Source organism: Montipora foliosa, chromosome 3, assembly GCF_036669935.1.
Source record: "Montipora foliosa isolate CH-2021 chromosome 3, ASM3666993v2, whole genome shotgun sequence".
Lineage (NCBI taxonomy): Eukaryota > Metazoa > Cnidaria > Anthozoa > Scleractinia > Acroporidae > Montipora > Montipora foliosa.
The window spans coordinates 41,507,839-41,522,838 of NC_090871.1; the positions used below are offsets into that span (position 1 = coordinate 41,507,839).

General features: G+C 39.3%; 2 protein-coding genes across 5 annotated transcripts in view; one reads left to right on the forward strand and one right to left on the reverse strand.

Annotated features, from left to right (window-relative positions):
* Nucleotides 1-13,882, reverse strand: part of LOC137997435 (uncharacterized) — an 18,501-nt gene extending 4,619 nt beyond the window's left edge. For 3 of the 4 annotated variants that reach the window (XM_068843448.1, XM_068843446.1, XM_068843445.1), the window contains exons 1-2: nt 12,194-13,882; nt 2,878-3,079 (exon numbers count right to left, since the gene is read on the reverse strand). In XM_068843448.1, coding sequence (XP_068699549.1) covers nt 2,878-3,079; nt 12,194-12,928 — 937 coding nt within the window. In that variant the 5' untranslated portion in view covers nt 12,929-13,882. The remainder of the gene's footprint in view (nt 1-2,877; nt 3,080-12,193) is intronic. The other variant, XM_068843447.1, reaches the window with a different exon arrangement.
* A 1,040-nt stretch (nt 13,883-14,922) lies between these two features.
* LOC137997437 (XK-related protein 6-like) overlaps nt 14,923-15,000 on the forward strand; it is a 2,044-nt gene continuing 1,966 nt past the window's right edge. Inside the window, exon 1 of the mRNA XM_068843449.1 lies at nt 14,923-15,000. This exon is cut by the window's right edge and continues 1,966 nt beyond it. The gene's annotated coding sequence lies outside the window, so the exon portion shown is untranslated.

The window sequence follows — 15,000 nt, forward strand, 5'->3', positions numbered from 1 at the left end:
TTATTTATACAATCTAACGCATGCGCAGCCAGAGCACGACCCGAAAAAAAGAATGAAAAAGTCCAAAGTCCAAAAACGGAATACTATACTTCGTTCTTCGCACAAAGTAATTAGACTGGCCTGCAAGCAGGCTCTTCCGTTGAAATGGCGCGCGGTCGAAATATGGGGGCTTGGTTAGTAGTTTTGAAAGGAAGAGCCTGCAGCGATGGAATCTGAACGTAAATTGCTGATTGGTCAATTCGCGATTGACATTCGTTAATTAAAACAATACAAAGAGTTTCAGTTCAACTCAACAAGGCGAGCTTGATCTCGGTAAGTGCGTCCCTTCTTCCAGGAAAAGGCATAACAGCGTAAAACGTTGATAAATCCTTAATACGATGGAGTGCAAATACATGTCAGTTTCCTTCAAAACAAATTGTGTTTGAGCACGCTGCAAGCTCGTAGACACGTCGAGCTTTTTAAATAGTTTGGAATTCACAATGTAATGTTTAAAAAACGAGAAGCAGGGTTTTATCGGGTTTAAAAACACGACGCGTAGCCTAGTGCTTTTAGACCCAGTAAAAGACGTGCTGCGAGTTTTTTGAACGGCTTCAAAAACATTCCACAAAGATCGTGTCCTTCTGGACTCAGAAATGGTCCTTATTGTAACAGGAGGATGTTAGCATACAAGAAACAATCTATGCCTTATGAGTATTTGTTATATACGGAATACTAAGGAGGAGTTTTTTTTATCAGGATATAAAGCTTATGCACGTTATTACGCTCATGAATTATCAATGCCTTTTAAAAATAACTTGAAATTTTTATTCACAGGCCTGTTGAGTGCGATCAGAAAATTGTGCAAATTGTGGCTTTGTCGCTTGGTGTACGGATCGTCACCCCCATTCGGAATTCAAACCAAGACTTTCACGCTTGTAGTGTTATCAGGAAGGTCATCGACATTGAGACGGGCCAGGAAATTTGAATATCTCGCATGCACTCTACTCACAAGGTGGACTCACGTTTTTCTGTGAAAGCACGCTAGCTACGATGTGATGGTGGTGGTCGCTTTTTTCCCGAGAGATTTGCTATATAATTTTTGATGGTCTTCCCTTCTTTTATTTACTGGAAGGGCTCTTTCCTGGTGTTTTGAAACTCAAAGACCGTTCAGATTCGACTTGCCTCCTTTTATCTATCTCTTCGATTAGTTATTAAATAATGTTTCCTAAAGCTTAAGAGTACACGCAGACCTTTCGGAAGCATGTAGTGCAGACTCTCGAGGAAAGTGTCCTTCAATAAAAGTACCGGCACGACTGCACAAATAAGCGAGAACTAAATGTTGAAACCCTCTCTTCTTGCAGGGTTTAAAAGTGTTCAGGGGGCTGTACACAAGCTAGAAAACTACACCTTTGTGCATCAGCCTTAAACTTTAGCCTTGGTCATCAACAGTTCACTATTCGGATTCCTTCGAGTATTTATTCCACGACCAGTTCGGCGAATGTTTCAAATCAGGAAATTTCACAGAAAGATACCAATCTCATTTTGGGATTCTTTTATAACCAGCGATATTTTAGGCTGCACAAATAAGCGAGAACTAAATGTTGAAACCCTCTCTTCTTGCAGGGCTCTTCTTGCAGGGTTTAAAGCGTGCGACTGTCATGAATTCTCCAGCGTCAATCAGAGGGGCTAAGAGATGTCGCAGCATCCGTTGTCAGCGAAAACATAAGTTTACTGCAACATAATTTAATTAGATTCCTTTTTTTTGACATCAGATTTGTAACCCTCTTATGAATATCTCAGTATCGACTTAAGGAGGCTCAGACCAGTTTTAACACTGTACCATTTGGAAGGATTGAATCTACCCAACTGTTTCATTTAACGGCAATATTATGATACCGTATGAAACACCAATAAGTGCTTAATAAGACGCACGCATTAATGTGACGTAATAGGTTACCATGGCAACAAAAGAACCATCTAAATACACCCTTTACTTTGTGTTGAAGCGCTTACATCTCGAAAACGACCTCGGTTAGACGCATTTTTTATTGCTGGAGAGTGATTAGCACACTAAAATAAAACTCTCTGCAAAGTTCAAAAACATTATCTGGAGCAGATTCATAGTAACCTTCAATAAATCTAACGTGGCTCTCAATCCGCTCCAGAGAATGTTTTTAAACTTTGCAGAGAGTTTCATCTTAGCCTGCTAATCACTTTTCAGCAATAAAAATTGGGCATCACCTAGTTCGTTTTTGAGTCATAAGCGCTGATATACGAAATACAGGTTGTTTTTAGATGGTTATTTTGTTGCCATGGTAATTTATTACGTCACATTAATATGTGCATCTTGTTAAGCAATTATTTGGGTTTCATATGGTACCATAACATTGCAGTTTCGTGAAACGGTGTTGTTGAGTTAATCCTTCCAATAAGATATCCCTCCAAATTGTTGAAACCGGTTTGAGCCACCTTAAGTTGACAGTACACTTATTTTGCCGTCAGGTTAGCTATAGCTTCATTGAAACTGTGCATATAACTGGTGCTTCCACATGAAATGATGGGACGATAACTTCCAGCACCCTAGGACAAGGTGGGGAATACATTTCTCCTCAAAAGAGTGATCTAAACGATGGCAAGGGATTTTGCAAACTTTTCTTTTTTTAAACAAAGAAACGAAAGCGAAGATTGACACCATGCAGCTTCTGAATATCTCAGAGTGCATTTACTGCAAGCTACCCTAGCGGCAAAAACTATATGAAAGACAAGAAATCCCTTTACATGCTTGGAAAAGAAAGTGCCAATATTCTGACTACAATATAAGAATGCTAACCAATCACTCAGTACTTTTGGTGAAGCGAAGCTTTCTTTTTTTGGAAAAAATGTTTAGGAAATACTCACCTTTGGCTTGATAGGATGAACATAAACCGCAACAGTGTAAAAGTTTGCAGAAGATGAACAGGTATCCTTTTCTGTACGGCTTGCACATAGCTGCGCCAATCAGTGGGTTCAAAACAGAGTTGAAAACGGCCAGGCGCATTGACCAAAAGTGTACCCCAGAGGGAACATCGAACCAGCTACTGACGTGATCCAGAACTACAATCTGAAGAAAATCGGTCCTTCATTAATGCGCTTGTTGAAAAGAAAAAAGGAAAGCACTTCCTTGTTTTTTACTTTTCGAAAGCAAGTACATTGTATATACCCAACATTCGTTATCTGAAAATGTTAAGGTGATGTTACACTAGCCGATTTTTAGCGCCGATATTTTATTCATGTTACACCAGACAATTTTTAACGCAACTTTGTTGCGGCAACGGTATGTTACATGACATGATTTTTTAACGCAACGTTGCTCGCAACATTTGAGCCTGGGCTGCTGCTCGACAAACCTGGCCGAGAAATATGGCGGGCACTGTTGACGCGACTTATTTCGATTCTCCGTGGTGCATTCTGGGACGATGTTGCGTTAAAAGTCAATGGCGGGGTTGTTACACGCACCATGCAACTCCAACAAAATTCGAACAACAATGTGGCAGAATTTTGAAAGAGATTAAAAAACCTGCAACATGTTGCTGCAACAAAATGTTACACATCGGCGTTTAAAAATCGGCTCGTGTAACGTCGTCTTCGGCCCAAACTTGAAAAACAAAACAAAAAACTGTCTGAACTACAAAATCCGAAGAAAAAAGATAACGGGTAAAAGATTATAGTAAACAGGCATGCAAAGTTACCCCATTAGCCAGGTAATATCTTAATTTCATAAATATCCAAAAAATGTTCAATTCACAAAGCTCCTGGCTTCAATTCACATCCTCTTGGTCACCGTAGAATACTGTCATATTTTTAAAATCCAAAACAACCCATTGATATTTTTAGATTCATTTTTACACTAAATTAAGCTTAATTAGTAAAAGGGAAACACAAACGGTTTTCTGTCTTTGCACGGTAAACGTATCTATAAAACCTCTCATCCATCATTGGTTTCAGTGAGTCTTTGTCATAAATCGGTCATTAACCTATTTTCTATGTCACATAAGAGAAAAGTTTTCTAGTCCATTGATTGATACACTTCCGTTGTGGTCTTCTAAGGGCGTATGTAGTTTATCTTTTCTTTTTCAACGAGAGAATACATTAAGCACTTGAAATGAAACAATTCAATGGTATAACGTGTGATTTGGGAAGGTAATTGAGTAACGAACTCCTTTATTTAAGGCCGCGTTCTCACGTATCCAGAGATGTTTGAATCCGCAACTTTTTTTTTCCGGATTAAAAAATATTTCCATCCACACGTAGCGTATTCAAATCGTACTGGCCCGTCCACACGTATCCGGATTCACTCTCAGGATTCCTCAAGGACACAGAGGTAACAGAGTATGCGCCATAAAGCCCTCGGCCGCCATCTTGAGAACTTATTTGACGGTAAGGAACTGGGCTCGATAAAAAAATATCCGAATTTGGCGTCCACACGGTTCCGGATTCATATCGGATTCAAAAATATCCACTCTGGAGAGCGCATTAAAAAAGTTGTGGACGGAAGGTGTATCCGGAAAGAAAAAGTTGCGGATTCAAAAATATCCGGATACGTGTGGACGGGGGCCTTAGTGTCATGCTTAATCTCTCTAATGACGACTTATTGGTGCTTCTTCAAACAAGTTTGACTGACTTAGAGCCAACACGAATGCGTTTGTTAAGTCTCCTTTCTTCTGTTTATGTGAAAGCGCTTAAAAAGTATTGCATCCTCACAGCGTTTTCGACAGTCCATCCAATCACTGAAAACGAATTTAACCGTTCTTCCCACTGTGCATACTTGAAATGAGTCCATGGTACCGTAAGAGAAAAAAAATGAAAATAATAACCTCAAATGCTGGTGATTTAAAAGTTTTCAAATCTCCGTTTTCGCTCGTCCACAGCAAATGCCCAGTAATACCAGCAACATTTTTCGTGCAAGTTGCCGCGCAACAATGTTGCGTTGCAAGTTGAGATGGTTTATTGTGCGTATTACCACCCTCTAGCGCAACAAATTTTCATGTTGCAAAAAGTAGACGTCGCTTTTACTTTTTGCAACACGAAAATTTGTTGCGCAAGAAGGTGGTAATACGCACAACAAACCATCTCAACTTGCAACGCAACATCGTTGCGCGAAAAGTTGCATGAAAAATGTTGCCCGTATTACTGGCAAAAACTCCGTTTTCAAAAATATTCATTCTCTAGAGATCGTTTGCGAAAACCTCTCATGTCTAATTAGTACACTTTAAGAGTCCTGTTTTCCCCACGTGGGAGAGGTCGGATTGGAATGCTTTGAAACCTAATGAAGTGTTAATTGCCTGAGCTAAATCAGTAATTTTTGTTGTGATTTGTTTATTTATAGTGAAGTTACTGAGCAACGACCTTTGACTGTCTTTGCAGCGCTTTGAACTGTACGTACCCAAGCATAATGAAATCCCCAATCTCCTGGATCTACATCAAACACCGTTAACCAGTAGCCTGTATTTCAACGGCCTGGCTGACATTCAGGCTACATTGATAAATTGCTACCAATTTATAAGGTTTAGCATTACCATCAAAGCAAGCACAAAATGGATGGTCGGCTTCTTTTGCAAATAAGCTTTTACGTATTGAGACGGTGAAGACGGAAATGGACATAATTTTAAAAATTTATTGGTGATTTCAGACTCTGTCATGAATTACTTGCCCAAAATAGTAGTAAATTATAATCAGTGTTGCACCATTTTCGATCCAGTTGACAAATGTAAAATAATCTCCTTATTAAGCGGGTTGACGCATGTCTCAATGGATGCAATTTCAACAACAAATATAATTCTCAAATTCGCTCACTTGGGTGGTTGGTTGGTTGGTTGGCGCATCTCAGATATGCTTAAAGGTGACTGCACGATGCAGTTATGAGCCGACAATTAACGTAACAAAGTGTCTTCGAAAATGCTGCCCCTTAAGTGAGGATAAACTGCTGCATTTACCCTGCTCTAAAAACAAGGATAACCTTTACCCTTACCTGATTGTTAGAAATAAGTAGGAATTACTCAAATTTACGAGATATTTCGTGTTGGATATCAAAATTGCATTTCTAGACATAACTGGTCCCTTCAGTTAAAATTCAGGATTTCTTCTTCCCCGATGAAAACTAAAATAAAGTAAAAAAATTAAACAGCGCACGACATATTGTCTGCTACTTATCGCGGTTCCTTTCATGTTCGCGTGTGCTCCTTGAAAGATTATTCTTTGCGTGTGCCGCCAATCTGGTAAAAGGTCGAGAAAGCCTGTCACCTGTTCTTCTGCACTCTTCTGAACACACGCAACTTACACGGTTTGCTACTTCAGTTAGTACTGTAGCTTACTTCATAGAAACAAAATCGTTTGTCTCATGTGAGTTGGAGTTGATTGAAAAATGCTCTCAGAAAAGAACAATGATTAAAGCTTAAAAGAATCATAAGTTCTTTAATTTTTAAATTAGTTATTCTGGTGGCCGTCCTTTCGAATTGAACACTGGCCGGGGAAAGAAATCGATGTTTTTTAATAATTTCTCTGTTGGCTGTTGCTAAATAAACAATCGGTATTAAAGTTTGGATTACCAAACGGCATTTCCTTTTGTTTAACTTTCAGTTTTACTCGAACATGTCAACAGGAAAAGCCAAGTGTTCGTAGGTGTGTAATTTGTGAAGCTTATTTCTGTTCAAGGCTGTGATTTCGACCTGCATCATTTCGGATATTACAAATGCGAAGTAAATTGTTTTATATCACAATTTTTTTGAGAAATTAAGAAACCAGTGTGATTTGACGTAGAACTGGCAGTTCTGTTTGAAATTAATTTTGGCGACTTTGACCAACAATACATAAGGTCCGCGGTAACGAACAGATTACTAAACGATTTACGATCATTTGGCAATCATTTCTCCATTCCGATTGGCTAGGAGAAATGTAGTTTCAAGAAAACATTGCAGAAAAGAAGTACTAATTCAGTGCAAAAAGAGGTAACAAACCATGACCAATCTTATGCGAACCCCGGATGACGCAATTTTTGCGTGATTGGGTGATGCGCGTGCGTTTCTTCTGATTGATGGCGACAATCTCATCTTGAATTTTTTCATGTAAATTATTGAGACGTAATCACATGATTCTTGTCGTGCAATTTAAAACAAAAGACTAAATATTATAATCGCACTCGAAATCACGTGATTATTCTGTAAGAGCAAAACCCCTTCCCGCAAGTTAGAACCTATTTTTTAAGTTAAAATGTATCAGCCTAAAATTTGAAAAAGTTCTGATTTTCTAAATCTAAAAAAAAACATTGTGGACTTTGGCAAGTAATGTTGACACTTGGAGTTCTCTACAAACATCCTCTTCGTAAGATGAGCATTATTAACATAAAATAGCATCAATCGTCCGTATTCCGTACTTTAACAAAGGGACGACATTTTAATCTGTTCAGTTTAAATTGTAATAAAACATATAGCTTGCAATGGAGGCTAATGCGGGGGGAATATATTAAATGGTATCTGCATTTGAAAAGATACCCCCGCATTAGCATCCATTGCAAGCTAGTTCCAGTCCAATACTGCGAATACGAATATGGTCTATTGGGCAAGGAATTTTAACAGCAAATGTACCTGTTGATGTTGTGAAGATTCATGTGAAGTGATCTTTCGATTTCACTTATTATAGTCATTTAAATTCTGTATTTAAAGGGATAAGGAAAAACTGGCTGCTGTACAGGGGACTTGTTTCCCTAAATGGTAGAAATGCCGCCGAAGGGAAGGGAGATGTTCAGTTATGCTTGCAGTAATTTAAGGACGGTTCATGCGTGGAATTGAAGGAAGATTTTACTAGGTCTTGAGCAAGGACGGTACAAAACGTGACGTGCACCCCCAAACTGGACCTCCTTTTGGACCCCACAAAAAACAATAAATGGTTTTCGCAGTGAAGTTATCAAATTCTAAAATCAAAACCGTAAGGTCTTCTGAATTTCTATCTAATAGAGGTTGAAGATGACCTAGAAATAAATCTTTTTTCAAGTTTCCAGTTCCGTGACGTCATTCGTTTCGTTTCCAAATTGTCACCTTACGTGACCAGGAGCCCATGAGTAGGAGGAGCAAGCAACTCCCTTATATTCCAGTCACGGCATTTCACTGACCGATTTACTTTTAGATTGAATTTCCAGCTAATGAGACTCCCGCAGGAGCCCGATAACTAATCACAGGAAACTAACTTGAAGTCATAGGGTCACCGAACCGGAACTGCCTTTTTTTTTAAAATTTATTTATTGATTTACTGATTAAGTATGAATACATAGTTACATACATGGTGGAATCAACAATAGGACATAGGTCCCCTACGGGGTTAACCACCATTTTACGCTCCCAACCATGATACACCACAGAAGACAGACCACAACACCAGGAACTACATACCCTACTCTTTGCGACAAGTGTGCGGGTTCTTTTACGTCCCACAGGATTACGAATATTGAAGAGGGTTGTGAGAGGGGACCTCCGGCTTATCGTCCTTATCCGAGAAGAGTAGAGAGTCTAACCATTTGCAGATCTAATTACAAAGGCAGCACCTTTTCCTCAGTTATTTAAAGACCCTGAGTGATGGTGCAGCCGGGGTTGAACTCACGACCTCCCGCGTGACAGTCCGGTGCTCAACCACCTGAGCCACCGGTGCGCGGCAAAGGTTGTCCAAAAATAGCTTGGTCTGTAAAAATGCCATGACAAAGGCATAGTATGCGCGTTGCTCGCTCCTACTCATGAACTCCTGACGTGACACCGTGATACAAAGCTATTTGGTGGGGGGGTGGGACGTCCATCCCTATGAATCTCAGCAGTTTGAGCCTTTCAAGTCCATTAGGAGATGCGTTTATACACAGGTATTTTATCTCATGACCGAAAGGTAATTTCATCGCAAAGTGAACTCCATATGTTTTCGTTGAGTACCAGCCGCCATATTGGTGGACCACATGGCGTCTTCATACAAAACTCACACAAAACTCTGTAAAGTTGCGTGAAACGCTTCGACAAATAACTCAGAAACGATGTACTGGCGCACAGACCTGAGAACTGGAGAGGTGGCTAAAACATTTCTTTCCTACAACATTTAAAGTTCTTGGCCTTTTTAACTGAACGGTTTCGAATTTATTTCTTCGTTGCGTGACAGAATAAACAATCTTAGTTGGCTCTACCTTCTGTGTTACAAGATCATACCGCCTATCTTAATTCCTCCATTCGAGCATAGCCACAATTCCTTGCGCCTTTGACCACCGTACAATCGCTTGCGTTTCGAAGACAAATGTGTTCTTCGCCCGATTAGACAGCTGTCTCGTTCGTTCGCTTCACTCACGGCCGCGCTCACACAGCGGCAGAATTAATTCTGCTCACAAAATCATTCTGCTATCTACAACGTGGTTTTTTTCTTCACAAAATAAAAACCAAGATAGCCAGCCTAATTTTCTGTTAATTACCATTTATGTAAGAACCTGTTTAGGCTACAATTCAAATTGGAAGGTACTTCCTCCCGGGGTTTTACGGCAATCTGTACATTTGTTTGATTACCTGAATTGTTAATATTCAGGTGGTGACGAAGCTAATTCCCCGTTTCGGTTGCGTAGAGGTTACTAGTAAGTGCATTTGCTCTTACACCATTCAACCGAGTTCGACATCGTTCCATCAACTTTTTCTATTTTTTTTTTCTAAATTTTTCTAAGGTTTTTGCCCCAGTTTTTTTTTACAATTCTAAGTGACATACGCTGCTAGTCTAGTCCTAGATTAAATTTGCAAACGACAAGCGTAAGTCTCGTCCAACTGGCATCACTTGTTTGCGAAAGAGAAAATTGCAGTGACGAAATAATCTTAAGAAGTGAGTATGTCTGTGTTCGATGTTTTGGTAACCAACTCACAATCCTCGGAGAACTGAAGCTTAGAAGATCATTTTTTTTGTGTCTTGTTATTGTCGAAATATAACGTCCTTTTCCTAAAAAAAATAAGAAAAAACCTTTTTCATCTTGAAAGGCCTTGAATTTGCCCGAAATCCTTGGTTGTTTTTCCAATTCGAACGTCCGCCATTTTGTTTGCTTTTTCTTCCTGTTGCTTCCAAAAAAGGAATGTCTACCGCCATGTTGTGACGTCATTGCGCTACAATAAGCAGCTGGTTTTCAATAAATTCTTCTGTTATTGTGTAAATCTAAACATAGTACTCCGCTTTCTTGGTCGTTAATACACGTATTAAAGTTTATGGCAGAACTTGAACCATATTCTTTCGAACCAATGCGAGAAACTTCAGGATCCGAGGAAGAGGAAGCAACCGAAAGGGAAGACTCAAGAAGGGAAAATACGACTCCGTGCAGTTGTGAATTTTGCGTGAACTGGGAGTCCTGGAGAGCAAGAAAAGAAATGCATCTGCTTCCGCGAGATAGAGGAAGCTATGAACAAAATCTCAGGTGAATTGATTGTATTCAAAAGGCAATAAAGACAACTTGATTACTACGAGATTCTGTTGGCTACTGTTGTTTTGTCTGTCATTTCGATTCAATTTGAGAAACTTTAGCTTACAGACATCTATTGATGCTCATAGCTCTTAACTAACAGATCTACATATAGCTTAATATCTATTAAAGTTACATGTGCCGGCAGGACAAGCTATTCGTTGTGTAACGCACCATTCTAGCTTTTCGACCGTGCATGTGTTTGCAAAGCGAAGTACTACAAAGTGCCATCGCATGTAAACACATTACTCAGTTCGTAGTATTGCGAATTTTCAAACTTAAACATCTTTGTGATCGTTGTCGAGTTTATAAAACCCAGCTTGAAGCGCGATTGCCATTCACGAAATGACGTGTCCCAGTCGTATGCAAAACAACTCTTCCGTTTACTTCTCCGGCGCCGGGTTTGCCACTCAATGGCAAATAACAAATAACGGTGAATTCAATTTTTCGTTCTAATTGTTATCTGGAATGTCGAAAGAAGTTGTTCATAGTTGGTTCCATTTTGTCAGGCAAAAGACACGCGAAAACTGCTATGCTTGAGTCATTACTGTAACTTCATGTTGTTCACTGTTAAAATATTCTTTACCCCAGGGGTCCAAAGCGCTTTGGGTGACATGTATAGCCAAAATTAGAATCAGCACAAGCAACAAAATGACTGGTAACAGAGAAAAAGGAAGCTGAAATTCTGTGATCTACATTTTTGTGGTTATCTCGCGGTGTCAGAATATGCAAACAAAATGCGGAAGCAGGGCAGTTTTGTTTCAAAACACGTTTAAACACTTCACGCATCAAATACAACAGCACGTACCGAAAAAACAATTCCTTTCTGTTTTCGACTAAAAAAACCACTACAGTTTGAATCGGTAAGTTCATTCCCCTAGGAAACAGTTTAAAACCTGGGGAAAATGTAGATGTGACAGTTGAAGAACTGCAGATAAGTATTCGAAATCCATGGTAATCTTTGCATAACCAGCTGACGCCCATTATAACAAAAATGAAAACAAAATTCTTGCTTCAAGGTTAATTGAAATGAATAGCTTAAAATAAACCGTATTTATGTAAACACTGACAAATCATCATAACTACAAGATTGTAGTACACACCAGGGCAAATAAATTTTACCATTCATTCTGTGATATATCGGAAGGGACTTAAGAGCTGTTGCAGTATCAGTTTAAGATGTCAATCAAAGACCAAAGTATGAAGACCAAGGAGCAACCATAACCAAGAAAAACATCACAAGGCCTGAAAACTAAATCCATCTGCACTGATGCGATTACAATCATAACTAAGTATAAAGTTACTTGGTTTAACTGCAATTTTTTTATCATTTATCCAGGTTTGGATGAAGTGTGGCCGGATTTATATTCTTAGCTGGGGCAAATATGTGTGCGTGTCCTCCACCGATTAAACGGGATCTTGTGATCATTACACCATAGGCCTTCTTGAAGAAAACATATCTTGCGGTTTTGTTTGTGATACCCGTATGAATGCTAAATTTATTTGTTTATTATACCAAAGAAAAAAGAAAAGAAAGGAAAACTGCTATAATTGCCCCTAGAGCTGCAAATGGTATGCGTTTAGTTAAATGAACGAAAGATAATTGGCATAGCTGAGGCACAGACACCTTCACATGAAGTGTTTAACCGGACCAAACAAATAAATCAACCAACACGAAGGCCACAAGAAACGTTAACAGAAGAAACAAAAATTGCTTCAACTTACCAAAAATAAAAGCCACGAGATACAAAACGCTATCATCATGACAATCATAAGCCGAGCAAACATGCGATTCATGGCATGCCTCTTCTGCTCCGATTTATCCATGTCTCGAGAACGAGAAGACATTCGTCGTTGGCGCTTGATAAGTCCTCGGGCACTCAACATGGCGCGAGTATAGCAAAATACCACAACCACAAGCATAGAGAATCCCAGTGACAGTACAAAAATACTGTAGCCCCGGTTCACTGGTATCGTTGAGTCGAAATCAAAATGACAAAAGCTGCCGTTATGATATGCTTGTATCCTTCCGAACCCAACTAAGGGAAAAACGGAGAACGTTCCACTGAACACAAAGGATCCGACGATTGTGCAAATAAGTCGCTTCTTTGAGAATAGTTGTCTGTATCGGAAAGGCCAACACATTGCGAGATACCTGTCGATAGCCATTACCGTCATAACAAGCATGATTCCGCTGTTGAGAGTGAAGGCGGTCCAGCCGAATACTTTACATTTAAAGGAGTTTTGCTCCATTGGTTTGTCGCTGAGATAAACGACCAAAGTCATATTCAACGGAAAAAGCGCCTTCATTAGATCTGCAACCGCCAGAGCAAAGATTAAAACATCTGGATTGTACTTTCTCTTGAAGCGTGAAATAACTATGATAGCAATAACGTTGAGGAAGATAATGAACACCTCGAGACAAAGCAAAGTGTAGCCTTCCCATTTCCGAACGGCCATGTTGACTTCTACGTTAGCTTTCAGTCAATTGTAACAGTGTAAACATCGTGCTCACGTACAAAAGATGAGGTTTTCTCCTATCTGTCTCCTGCCCTACCGGAAGTTATCTCGTCGATTTGTGGAGGGGCCTATGTAACTTGAATTTGCAGATATTTGAAAGGAAAGTGACGTTTTAGCGTTTTGAGAGTAACGCAATGGAATAGTTCACATGGTAGGATAATTATCATAAATTACGACAAAGTTGATACTACCATTTGCGTCCATCCTTGAAGTGTGACGAATTTGGCGCGAAGTTCTACTTTTCAAACGTTAACGATTTGTCCGGTTATGGTTCACTTTTGACCAATGAAACGTTGGCGGTTATGTCGTGAAATTGACAACGTTTTGGCGGCATACAAGCATGTTTTATTCACGTGCTATTGAAGTTTTCAGGTTTTTTGTTAGAGCGGAAATATTTGTGAATCTGCCTTGGAGTCTTGAAGAGGTATAAACCCGTGATTTTCCATACATCGAATTTGGTATACTCTATCAAAATGATGAAACCAAGGGGAGCATGTCGTGTTGAACGACAATCCCAGAGTGACTCAGAATTGCCGTTCCTTCAATCCTGAAAATATATTGAAGGAATAGATATTTCTCGATTAAAGTTACAATTGTTCGAGGGGTCGGCACCTAGCGTGAAAACCAAACCCGCTGAAAGGACTAATCCATGTACACAGTGCAGTTCTACAAGCGACATCGCTCCAAAATTGCAAAAAAATGTAGCGACAATCTTGTTCCAGAACACCGACAGCCGACAGAACTTTACGGAAAAAAAGCAATTTGCGACAGCGACAATCCATTTTAACTTCGACAAAGCGACATCTTTTCACTTTGTTATTTCGACAGCGACATGACCGACCAGGCCAGCATGACTCTAAATCTTCTCTTCTGTTGGTGTTGCTACATGTATATTTTTTGTGCATATTAAGATATATAAACAAACCATCATTCAACGCTTGACGCACTTGTTAGTCACCTATTTCCTTTTTTGGTACGAAGGTCGACACGTATCACGTCAGTCATGATTCTCTGTAACTCGGTGACTTTTAAAATTTATCGCGTCTGTGCGGCTTTTCTGGCGCTTTTTGTTAACGTGGAGTACGTGAAATGGGAAATCATTTAAAAAACCGCACAGCATTCACAGCAAAAAAAAAGCAAAAAAGGCAAAAAGAAGGACAAACAGAGCTGCAAGGTGAAGGAAAGGAAAGGTAAGTTGTCTGACACTGTTTACCAGTAATTTCTGACTAATAATTACAGAGAGGGTTTTGACGGTCTTCCTTGCATTTAAGCTTGTAGTAATGACAGCAATTAATAATTAATATTACGAGGGCTTAACACTTCCGTAGCTCGTTTCCGCTTATAGCCCCTCTCCAACCCCCTACACCCCTCCCCCCAAAGTTACAATAGTTTTTCAGAACACCCGAAGAATCAAGTCTTTTTTCCCTTACAAAGATAAACTAGCTCCTTCCTTCAGGTCAAAAGTAGTGTACAGAGCAAACTGCTGGGATTGCAATGATTTCTACATAGGGAAATTCAAAACGAAACGATTACGTGACAGAAAAACAGAACATTTTAAAGCTCTAACTACAAATTGTTACGAATCTGCAATTGCTGATCATGTTTTCTTAACCAACCATAGAATTAAGTGGGATCATTTTGAAATATTAGCAACTGGTCGATCAGACATGCATTGCAAAATTAAAGAGTCTCGGTTGATCCGTGATCTTAAGCCAGCCTTAAATGAAAACGTTGGTAGTGAGAAACTTTATCTCAATTATTAGGATATTCTTGTCGTTTTATGTCAATCAATTTTCGTTAGTTCCCAGTCCGTACAGATGTATTTTTGAATTTAAATTTATCTGTAACTGAATAATAATCACTTCTGATGATGTATGTTGTAACATACGAAACGTTAAGTTTATAAAAGTTATGCATTTCAAACAAATGTTTGTAACCGTTGTTTGCGTTTTATTCCTATGAACACTTGAAGTAAGCACACAATGTTGGCAATCTCTGTTCCACTAGCGGAA